General features: G+C 36.8%; 1 protein-coding gene across 2 annotated transcripts in view; it reads right to left on the reverse strand.

The window, feature by feature from the left end:
• Positions 1–2,878: 2,878 nt before the first annotated feature.
• The window catches only part of LOC131164337 (serine/arginine-rich splicing factor SR45-like), a 28,914-nt gene continuing 19,452 nt past the window's right edge, over positions 2,879–12,340 (reverse strand). The window contains exons 4-12 of one of the 2 annotated variants that reach the window (XM_058121448.1): positions 10,549–10,595; positions 10,340–10,420; positions 10,043–10,193; positions 9,718–9,958; positions 9,573–9,638; positions 8,346–8,462; positions 5,733–5,799; positions 5,610–5,647; positions 2,879–3,263 (exon numbers count right to left, since the gene is read on the reverse strand). In XM_058121448.1, coding sequence (XP_057977431.1) covers positions 3,200–3,263; positions 5,610–5,647; positions 5,733–5,799; positions 8,346–8,462; positions 9,573–9,638; positions 9,718–9,958; positions 10,043–10,193; positions 10,340–10,420; positions 10,549–10,595 — 872 coding nt within the window. In that variant the 3' untranslated portion in view covers positions 2,879–3,199. Of the gene's footprint in view, positions 3,501–5,609; positions 5,648–5,732; positions 5,800–8,345; positions 8,463–9,572; positions 9,639–9,717; positions 9,959–10,042; positions 10,194–10,339; positions 10,421–10,548; positions 10,596–12,340 lie in introns of both variants that reach the window. The other variant, XM_058121449.1, reaches the window with a different exon arrangement.

Raw genomic sequence — 12,340 nt, forward strand, 5'->3', positions numbered from 1 at the left:
TTAGTCAGTCCCCCCCCCCCTCCGCCTCCTTATTGATTGTATTTTGCGGCTCCTATGATGGTCATGCTTTGGTTGTATCACCTAGGACTCATGATGGGTTGGCGATTAGGCATAGATGGGGAAGATTCTAGCAAAGCCTTTGGCTAATGGGTGATTGTTGACCACCCATACCTCATTTTAGGTTTACATTTGGTGCTCGTCTTTGGGGCATATGCCACATTTCCCCACATGTTCCAACACATGCTCTCAATCCAAGATTTGATCTTGGTCATAAAATCCTCCCAAATCCATCACATAATTGAAATCACTTCCTAGAAGTGTGTTGTTGAATACTCATTTTCCTTGGCCATTTGCTATTAGATAGCCACTAAATGAGTATTGTGAGTCATATCAGGGCCAGCAACATAGGGAAAGAAGTCTCCAAATTATACTCTAAATCGTCTACATCATGCTTATGAGTGATCTACATAATCCTTATGAGTGATAAAACTTTGATGCTTGGTATCTAGAGCACCTACAATGACCCCATTCAATAGGAGTGCCTTTGCTAGCATCTTTACTTGATCTCCTAGTATTTAGTGGTATGATAGGCCCCACCAAGTTTGCCAGAAGGATGCTTATTAAACACCTTTAAGAGAGAACCTTACAAGTTTAAGATAACCTATCAAGTAAAAAGTGCCTTACAAGATAAGGAAAACTGGCAAAGGATCTATAAAAATATAAAAATCATGGTAAGAGAATGGAAGGAGCAAGATAAAAGAACTAAGATTAATAGAGATACGAAATATGAGAGAGAGAGAGAGAGAGAGAGAGAGAGAGAGAGAGAGAGAGAGAGAGAGAGAGAGAGAGAGAGAGATTGTCCCTAGGTTATGTTCATTAGTATGTCAAATTTGATAGCTATGCCCTCCTTCACTACTCATTACATGGCTATTTATAGAAAATTGTCCCAACGATTTCCCTATCTTCGATGGATTTGAGTCTACCTTAATCATACTTGATCTAATCCTTGCTCTATTTAGTTCAAAATCTACAGCTACAACTCACAGACAATTCTAGTCTGCTAGGGTATTTGAATTTGAATTCAATTCTACCTTTATAATTTGATCCCATATGTTGTTACAATTTGAATTCAAGTACGCTACAATCTACCTCTCCGCTATCTACCATAGCATCTTGATTTGGCTCCCCTTGACACAGTGACATGGCATTGAGGCCTAATCTCTAGGAAACACATTGGGTTGGGATCGATTAGGCAACGCCCATGGCTGCTATGCCTCAACATCAACTCTCACTTCTTTCCTTGCTTGTTTAATGCCCATGCAACTAAGTTGCATCTAAGTTGGTTAAGAAGTTTCAAGGATACCACAAGCAATAACCATTTTGAAACTACAATAAAATTTAGTAACCATTAAATTATGCCCATGTAGAATATGTGTGTGTGTGTGTGTGTGTGTGTTTGTGTGTGTGCGCGCGCACGCATGCATGTGCATACAAACAAATTTATGTCAATAATGGATGCCAAAAACAATATTTGAATAAGTTTCAATTTATGATATTTAATGTTGACCTATTTTACTTTCTGTAAAGGACCATCTTCATTTTTCCCATACAGTGCCTTGGTTGTTTCATTGTTGCTTACTTTTCTCAATAAAAAAGGGTGCTTACTAGGACTTTGCAAAGCAATTTATAGTAATTTTTTTTAAAATAAATAAATAAAGTAATTAAGATCTTAGTGTTTGGTCAAACTGTTTATTTTTTCAAATCATGAAATTGAGTACTTATTAGAAGACAATAACCTGACTTGGGAAAAGCTCTTTCTCAATTATATTATTGTCCGACATTTTTTACTTGATGGACACATATATAACTATCTTCCCTGGTAATCTGATCATCAGAACTCAACAATAAAATGTAATTACAAAAAATACCCTAAAGAATAGAATACATTCTAAATTAAGGGTGACAAATCGGATTAAAGGACCGAATTCGGACGGGTCATAAACGAGTCAAGACTAAACGGGTTTGAATTCGTATTGACCCATTTATTAACGAGTAACTAATAGATAAACTCAAACCTACCTATTTAATAAACGAGACATCCATTTAAAACATAATTCATTTATTTGAAATTTTTTAAATGCACTCTGTAGGAACATTGCAGGGGGAGGGGGTGAGGACTAAGGGCCGTGAAGCTTCTGCCAATCTGTCAACTGTCGTTGGGTAGAGCACCATAGCAGGGGGAGGGCCAAAGGGGGTGAGGGTCGTGAGGCTGCCATCTAGGTAGCACCGTAGCAGCCTAGCAAGCTTCTGGGTGCAGAGGCAGCGAGGATGACCGGGTGAGGCTGTTCACCTATGACCGTGAGGTCGTGCCCAGTGCAGCCGTGCGTGAGGTCGCAACTCGTGAGGGTCCTGAGTGCAGACGTGCAGAAGCAATGAGGATGACAAGGTGAGGCTGAGTCTGAGACTGAGAATAGGGAGAATCGGGAGATGAGAGATCAGATCAGCAGGCAGCAGCAACAGCTAGCAGCAGGACAATTTGCAAGCAGCAGGAGGAGAATCGAAGATGCCAAATGGGTACTAAGTAGGGTTAGGGTAATAGGTAACAAGGTTTGATTGCATTATATATATATAAATAATAAGTTATCAGGTAACGAACCCAAACCTGCTTAACTTATTTAATAAATGATTTAGATCCTAATTGACCCATTTATAAACGAGTCAGCTTGTATTAATCCAAACCCAATATAAACGAACGAGTCACAAGTCACCCGTCGAATTTCAACTCGTTTTACCACCCATTTGCTAAATTTTCCGCAAAGTAGGAATAATGAGGCATTAAGCTATAGGCTACATGGCCACCAATGAAAAGACTTGGCCCTAACGAAAGAAGGCATAAATATTTCTCTTTCTAGTAGTGAATTACATCGAAACAAATTAACGCAAATCACAAGTTGAAAATGCTGGCTACAAATTCAAGATTAACCAAATATTCTGAAATTTCTGACAAATCCTAAGGACTAGAAAACCCAAGATATAGCGCAATGTGCGGTCCAGTCACATCACACCCTTGCTACATTCTGATGGAAAAAATTAAAAACTACGTCATTACATTAGTCACATGTATCATAAACACCATCCTTCATAAGCTTCCAATATATCAATTTCACAAGAGAACCAAATGTCACAAATCACGGATTGCTTATGGTTTGCGAGGAGGAGAACTGCTGCTGCTGCTGTTGCTACTGCTTCTTCCTCTTAAAGGCCTACAAAATACCACCTTCAACAAGGACATACTAAAAAGACACAAAGCAACCTATAACAACAATACAGCCTGGTATTTGTACAGTTCAACAGAGATGAACACTTATCATTCTTTATTCTATGAATATGTAGTTCACAGTTTATTTATTTATATTAAACATTTAAGTACAAAATAATCTTAACTATCGAGTGAATGCACTTAGGCCCAGCCAAGAACTGCTTAAATCGCCTACAAGACACTGCATCACCAAAATAAAAGATAAAGAAACAAAGAAAGGCATATTTAGCCCAGAGATGAACGATCAATTTGCAAAATGTAGAATATACATGTTTAGAATTGATCAAAATTGGCCTAACCTGGGAAAATTGACGAGTTCATATTAACAATAGTTTATAATTGAGTTGTTTGTAGTTCAGGTTTTGAAGTTCATGGCATTCTGTTGGTCAACTTCAAAACAAATTGACCAGCCTAAATATGGTAACAATAGATATAGGTGGGAATACAAGAACAGTAACTACAAATAAAAACTAAACTGCATCAGTGAAGAGAAGGAACCACCCATGATTGTCAAAATTATCTGATTCCCAATTCAAATTGTCGATTTGATTTGTTTGATTCACTGGTCTATCAATTTGATTTTGTAGTGAAATTTAAATGATCTTGACGACCTTGAATCTAACAATTCACAATTCAGCAGACAGTGGCATCCAATCCAGATCCAACAAATTCAATTGGATACCAATCGAACCCACCATTTAAAAATTCAAAAAATTCAATATTTTTTTAAAAAAATTCACAATCCTTTTTCTAGGGCCTCTAGAACTGGAAAATAAAAATAAAAAATAAAATTAAAATTAAAAACCCTCTACTTTTTCTTTCTTTTGAATTGTTCTAATTTTTTTTGTTTTCAAAGGATTCTGACAATCCCAAGACTCCTTTCATTTAATTCTCCTCAGGTGTGCTTGTTTTCACTGCTAAGATAGACAGGAGCTGAACTGAATTGGACTGGTGATGACTGTTATCTAATCCCATATTTAATTAGGACACCAAGCCATGGTTTAACCATTCACAGGACCAAAATACCCTTCAATGGTCGGATCTGAAAACATGGCCAAATCTGGATCTACTCTCTCCAGCCCAACAACCAACCTCTTCATCAGACATTTTCTGGAAACCTATCCCCTCTAGTTCAAGCAGTCGGGATTGTTAGATTACCACTTCACCTAAAAGCTTAAGCTATTAGGTTGTGGACCAACAATGTATATCAAGCTTTAATAAGGATGAACGAGGATGATCGCAGAGAATCAAAGTTATCTCGGGCATGGAGGACAATCAGGGACAATCTGGAAAGACAACCACAATTGCAGCTGCAGGTGGGGGTTTCTGTAGAAGATGACCACAATCAGGAACGGACAAACAATTCTGACAATCATGGGTGGTTCCTTCTCTTCATTGATGCAGTTTCTGGACTCTGGCAACAAACTTATTCTGTAGTCATAACTAGTTTTCATTTGTAATTCTTCTGTTCATGCATTCCCACCTATATCTATTGTTGAGAAGATGGAGGCCACGTGCAAGGGCATTCTTGTTCCTCTTTTTGGGTTTATGGAGATGGCTAGCTGCAGCTGGCTGAAGGAGACATGGGGACCAGCCAGCTCTATCCAGCTGGTCCTATCCTACCTGCGTTGCACAAAACATGGGTCCTTACCTAGACCAGCCACAGCACCAAGCGCAACCCTCAAGAATAGTTCATTTTTTAAGCTAGAAATGGTTAGGTGTATAGAGGCATTAACATTTTGATTTTCAAAGGTGAACTACTTCTTTCAACCTTTTAGTTAATAGTACATTTTTCATTCATAGGTAGATGCATGTATATGCATTAGGGCACATGATCATTCAATTTTCATCAATATATTTCATCTTTCATGACTTCATTTGTTTTAGACATGAAAATAATTTCATTTGACTCTTGGTTCTTGAAATAGATCTCAAACCAGCAAGAACTCCTGAGTGAACTTCTAGGAGAAAAGAACTTAAAACATAATACCATTGATCCACAAAGCCTATTTATACTAGCAACATGGTCAAATCCAAACTGTTTTCAAGATATACTAGCACACTACCATGCTTCTTCAGTTACATAGATATAGCCTGTTGACCGACAAACACAACATAGCTACCAGTAAGATAGAACTCTAAATCTTATCATATAAAGGAAAGAGGAATATTCTCTTTTCCTCTTCTTTCTCCTTAATCCTTATATCATTTCAATGAATGTCATTCTTTTCACATGGAAAAATGGAAAGAGGGGAAAAGAAGAAACCATTCTCACAAACAAAAAATCTACCTCCTAGGACTTCGACTTCTTGACACCTTTCTGACTACCTGTCACAATAGATAGGTAAAAACGGCTTAGACAGTTTAATTTGAAAATAAAGAATCACATTTACAACAATAGAAGAGAACAAACCCGCCGCGGACTAGGCGATTCAGAATAGGACGATGATCTCCCACGTCTTACTGCTGGTGCTCGACCTCTGTCATGCATAAGAAAGGCATTGAAGAAAAGTTATAAAGAAATAGCATGCTTACAATGAGCACACTAACAATTCCAAACATATTATAAGGTTCAATATGACATATCAGACAGTAAACATTTTAATATATATGACCTTTGGAAACTATAATAAATTTCTCTGTATCAACCACAACCCATCCAAGACCAAATACTACAAGGACAAGATATTGGAGATAAATACAAGACATGGCATAAAAATTAAAAACAAACATATAACAGCTTCTTAAATAGGACCAAAATTAGAGACAAGGCCAAATCTTTGGGATAAACATAGTCACTGCCATTGCTGAATACAGGACAGCTTATTATTTATGACCAAAAAATATTAGAAAAAAGAGGCCAAATAGTTGGTATAAAGGCTTAGTTGTTTCTTTATTGAATACATGAAAATTTTTCTGTATGACCAAAAAAGTTAAAAATGAGAGGGGAAATAGCAGGGATAAAGAATTGATTGCCCCTGTTGTTGCATTTATATATGCAGTTATGAATGCTTTCTTCAAGAAATGGTGAAATAATAGTACAAGACACCTGAAAATTGGAGAATCAGGGAAAAAAATGAAGTAGAATTCCTTCAGAATTGACTGGACAATTGAGGGAAGGAATTATAATTTAAATATATGACCGCATACAATCACAAAGGCAGTTGAGAAGTGGAAATCCTCAAGAAGAGAAGACTCATAAAAAAAACAGGAGATTTCTTTAAAAAATAATAGCAATGAAAATATAAAAACCCATATCTTTACCATCTGTTGAAGGTGCTCTCTAAGCAAGTCAATCCAAATTATGGTTATGTTAAGTTCTCTAAGCAAGTCGATCCAAATTATGGTTATGTTATTACCAATAGATTAATGACTGGTGAGTCACCTGAATATGCTGAATGTGGATCCTTATCAAGGTTGTCAGAATCAGGATTCTACTTAGGATCATTAGAGGGGTCTGCAGGATTGGATTGTAGAATCGGAACCAGAATCATAGGATTCAAGTTTCAATGTTAAAAAAATATTTAAAATGAATGTATATGGAATTTTACAACAATTCTTAAGACTATAAGCTTAATTAATAAGTCAATTAATAAGATTAATTAATAAGTCAATTAGTAAGCTTAATTAAAAAATATTTAAAATAAATGTATATGGAATTTTATAACAATTCTTAAGACCAAGCTTAGTAAGCACAGCTGCAAAAAGAAGAGGAAGAAAGGATAACAGCAGGGAATACACATGCCCAGTTCAGCAAGTGAGCATGACTGATCATAGAAAAATATTTATCATTTGATGGCACTGAGAAGGCGCCAACCCATATACAAAAGACTCATTTAAAAGAGAATAAAAAGTCTAGAACAGCTCGTAGAGCTAGACAGCAATGACTCCTAAACCAAAAGATACAACGTTATGATCCACACATCCTATAGAATAAATGGACATATCTCTCTTTCCTCAACAAAACAATGAGTTCACCCTCTTTGTACTGGAATATACAGCCCTTCAAGCCCACAATCTAGCCTCAACAGACCTGGCCACTACTGAATGAATGCCCACAGCAGAGTGCTAAGTTAAATTCCATAAGGGATTTGCCCCAGAACACATTAAAAAACAAAAAACAAAAAAAAACAAATAAAAATAAAAATAAAAATAACAGAACAGAACAGAAAAAAACAAAACAAAACAAAAGGTAAGATGTGCAGAGCAATTTCAACTGCATTTTTACATGCAGATAACCACCTCACAATATCCTCCCCTAGTAGCTTTCCCAAGAACACTTAGTTGAAGAAGAACTTTGCTAATGGCTTTCCTAGGGGAATTAACAGTGACTGAAGCCTTTCTTGACAAGTGCCTAATAGAATAAGATGCCTTCAATGGTGCTGAGACTAAATGGAATATGTTGCAGACTTTAACAATCCTTTAACATCTGTAATATATTCAAGTATCAGTACCAGCAAGGTAATATAAAAATTAAACTCAAGGAAGCAGACTGTTCCTAATTTTGTCACAACCTAGAATCGAAAAATTATTTATCCCTCCATTGGGTTAAACAAAAACAAAGATATTATGGTAACATATGAAAAATGAATGCCATGTTCCTGGCAGAATATAACCAAGAAAACCTCAAACAGCATTCATCTTGGCTAATTTACACTTAACAAGTCACTCCTTCCTAGAGAAGGGAAAAAAAGGCAAGACTACCAACCTAATGATCCCCTAGTCGTGTGAAAAAGATGCCCCCCACACAAATCACTCCTTCTAGGGCTTGACAATGCACCAATGCACAAATAATTTTATCATTGCTGAATTTATAGCTCAGGAACCCCAAACACTATAAAAATTTGCAAATTAATTTACTAAAAAAAAATAAACTCGCTGCCATCAAACATCAATGAATGCAAAGCACAAACAATTACAAAAATAAATAATGTGGAAGGACATCTACAGAATTATTGGGAAAAAACATAAATTAACATTACAAAATTAGCACTTATATCCTTATCCTTTCATATTTAAATGTTACCTCCGTGGAGATGCTGATCTTGAACGTGATCGAGCAGGCCTACGAACAGGAGAGCGGCTTCGTCTACGGCTAACTGGGGACCTCCTAGGCGGAGTGCGAGCTCGTCTTGGAGGAGAACTAAGTAATGAATGAGCAGAAAAAGAGGGAAAAATAAAATAAAAGAAAATAAAATATTTGTTCAAATATAATGTGCTGGGAATGAATATATAATGCCACAAATTCTAAGCTAAATCAGTTCGTAATCACAGTAGTTAGATTTTATGCAGAATCGACATCTATTTATAGAAAGTAAATTAACGCAGCAGGACCTACAGAACATGTCAGATATAGAATAAAAAATAATAACAATCTCTCTTAAAATCTGAAAAGGAACTTTTGTTTCTTCCTTATAAAAGGAAGGAATTTGCAGTTATATCTGCATCAGTCTATTCAAAATTCTTTCAATTCAGCTTCTCTATCTTTTTTTTTTAAAGGCAATCATACATTCCTTCTGCCACAGATTTTGCCATCCCTAGCAAGTTTCCACCATGGCCTCCATGAACTTCAGCACTGACATTACCAATTTCATTTCCAATAATTTAGGCTCCATACTACACAAGTTCCATACGCAAAGTTAGATCATGTACAGGTCTGACCTAACGCCATCCATAGCATGTTTTCACCATGCTCTTCATGGTCATTGCACCTTATACACCACACATCTGTCATTGATGTAATTTTTTTTTAGTGATATTTTACTTCTAACTAGTCCATTTTTACGTTTATCAACAATTTATAATGTTTAATGAAACTGACATGCTTCACAACTGATTTCCATCATTCTTAATCGAATTTGAAACAATAAAAAAAAAATACATAGAAATTTCATACCTTTGAAGAATCAAAATTAAAATTTAAAACATATCAAAATTGCATCTAAGCAGCCCTCCAATCAAATGCAAGCTTCACAAGGAAATGCTCCCCAGAACACCAAAAGATAAAAATTACACTAGGAGATAGTCCCATATTTGGCATAATTAATTCTTTATAGGAGTTCCTATTTTATAGCATTGACCAGGTGGGTTCAGACATTTTATCGTCCCAAATGTAAAGATATGAATTGTCAGTTACCATAAACGCAGTCGATTCTTTCAAGGGGCTTGCAACAATGCAAAATAAAGGTTTATAGCAACCATCATTTAATTTAGAAAACACATAAATGTTATTTTATTAGTGTACATAACCTACCGACGCCTTGGAGGAAGGGGAGAACGTCTACGTACAGGACTACCGCGAATCCTTCGAGGGGAGACCCTACAAAGAAAAATAATAATTAGGTCAGCAGCTGTCAAATTAACCAAATTGTTAAAGAAATTATGTAACCACATCTAACCTTGCGGGTGACCGGCGACGTCTTGGTGGGGAAGGAGAACGACCCCTTGCTGGTGATGCAGGCCTCCTTCTGGGAGGTGTGTCACCACGTCGATAAGGAGAATCTACTCGTCGACGAACAGGAGATTCTGCACGCCTGCGTGGAGGAGAATCTAGATGTCGTCTAGGAGATCCACCTCTTCGCTGTCCTACAGGGGATCTTCTTCGTGGTGGTGGAGAAAGGGCCTTCTGACGGGGAGAAGCTGGAAAATTACAAAATAAAATAATACTACAAGAAACCAGACAAACCAACTAGTACAATAACATGTCTACTGTTTAGGGCATACATTCTCTCTGCCGCTTTGGTCCATCCTTTTCAACTTCATCATTCTTGGGAGCATCTCTCTTTGGAACAGTTGCAACCTTTGTGGGTGATGAAGCCTTCTGCCTTGGAGCCAATGTGAACTTAGCTTTAATGACATTCCCATCAATTTGTGCCTACAATGAAGCAATCAAGAATATAAGAGCATGTGACATCCCATCAATTTGTGCCTGCAATGAGGCTGACAAGAATATAAGTGCATGCGACATTGCAAATTCCATTTCTATAAATATTTATCTTCCACATCATAATCATGCCATACACCATCCATGTATAACAGAGCCTTTTCTGCATCAACTCTAGTTTTGAACTCAACATATCCATATCCTCTTGGAAGATTAACCTGCAAAGAGAGAACCAATTTCAAGTTGCAATGTCAGGCCACACCCTGCCCCCACAAAAACAATAATATTAAAATAAAATAAAATACTAGCGTCCCCTACAATGAGATAAAACTTTATAGAAACTCACTGTCCGATCCATTGCCAACATTACGTTCACAACTTCACCAAAATTACCTGCATAACAATAAAAACAAGATAAATACATATTCACTCCAAATAAAACAAGATAAATACATATTCACTACAAATAAAAGTGCAGATACGGTGAAAATCAGCTCCAAAAAAGTCCCAATAGTCAATTCGTAACTTTAACATTTTTTCATAAGGAACCAATTAATTTGCATGCAAGGCAAGCTTTATGTAACATCCCGTTCAATTGCTACCCACTCTTGAGACTATGTTCTGCACCTGCACTCTATTTCCAATACTTCTTTGCCCACATGACATTGCACTTGTAACCATAGTAGTTAGAGGCGCGAGGCGAGCCAAGGCGCAAAGGGTATTTGAAGCCGAGGCGCGAGGTGCGAGGCGAAGGCGCGTGCCTCATGAAGGTGAGGCGCACAATTATTAAAATGGTGTAAAATGTCGATTTGGGGTAATTGATATATGAACATATGAATATCTAGTAATATTAGAATTTAAAATGCCAAAAAATTCAATTACAAAATTGAAAATTTAGCCCAAAAGCATCAACAATTCAACATAGTTCATCATCAAAAGAAAAGAGTACAAATCAAAAAATAGTAGCTAAATTTCAATAAAAAAAATAAATATTATGTATTAATTATAATTTATAAACTCACATTAATTAAACTAAATATTACAAATTAAAAAATAGTAGCTAAATTTCAGTAAAAAGAATAAATATTATGTATTAGTTATAATTTATAAACTTGCATTAATTAAACTAAATATTTAATTAGTAATTACATATAAAGAAGAAGAGGAAAAAAAGTAGCCAAATTTCAATAAAAAGAATAAATATTATGTATTAGTTATAATTTATAAACTTTCATTAATTAAACTAAATATTACAAATTTAAAAACAGTAGGTAAATTTCAGTAAATAAAATAAATATTATGTATTAGTTATAATTTATAAGCTTAGATTAATTAAAGAAAATATTTAATTTATAAGCTTACATATAAAGAAGAAGAAAAAGAGAAGCAGCAGGCAGCACGCAACAGTCAGCAGCAGGCAGCAGGAAGAAGAAGAAGAAGAAGAAGAAGAACTCGCGAGGGCTCCTGCTGGTTGGAAACGAAGTCGCGAAGGGTCGTGCTTCTTCAAAATGTCGAAGATGAACTCACGATCCTGGTTTGAAGCTCGAAGACGAAGTAGCGAAGGCTTCCGGCTGGTTCAAAGGCTCACAGACGAGCTCACGTTGCTGGTTCGAAGGGTCGCGAAGGCCCCTGCTGGTTCGAATCTGCAAAACGAACTCACAAAGGGCTTCGAAGGGCCGAGAGGGGCTAGGGGCTATGTTCGTTCGAGTCGAATGAGGGCTACGGGGTCTGGCTGTGGCTATTTCTCTACTTTAAATGACTAAAAAATCACAAGGCGCGACTCACTGCGCCTGTCGCCCCAGTGCGCCTCATCTCGCCTAGCGTCGCCTCTTGCAGGTCGCCTCGCCTCACCTGGTTTGAGGCGCAAGCCTCTTCGCTTCACTGCGCCTTGCGCCTAGGCGCGCTTTTAACTACTATGCTTGTAACTGTGTCAAACATTGCTGAAAGCTCATTTTGACCCTTGGTATAATCCACCCCCATGTAATGCAAAGAATCCACTTTCAATTACTTTAAACATTTACAAATTCATCAGTGCACCGTGTACATTGGATAACCTCTTCTTGTCAAGCACAAGACAGTGTAACAAGCTGCCACCTCCCACGCCATATAAGGGGTTTAGGTAGGGCAAGATGCGTGCA

This window comes from Malania oleifera, chromosome 9, assembly GCF_029873635.1.
Source record: "Malania oleifera isolate guangnan ecotype guangnan chromosome 9, ASM2987363v1, whole genome shotgun sequence".
In the NCBI taxonomy this organism is placed as follows: Eukaryota; Viridiplantae; Streptophyta; class Magnoliopsida; order Santalales; family Ximeniaceae; genus Malania; species Malania oleifera.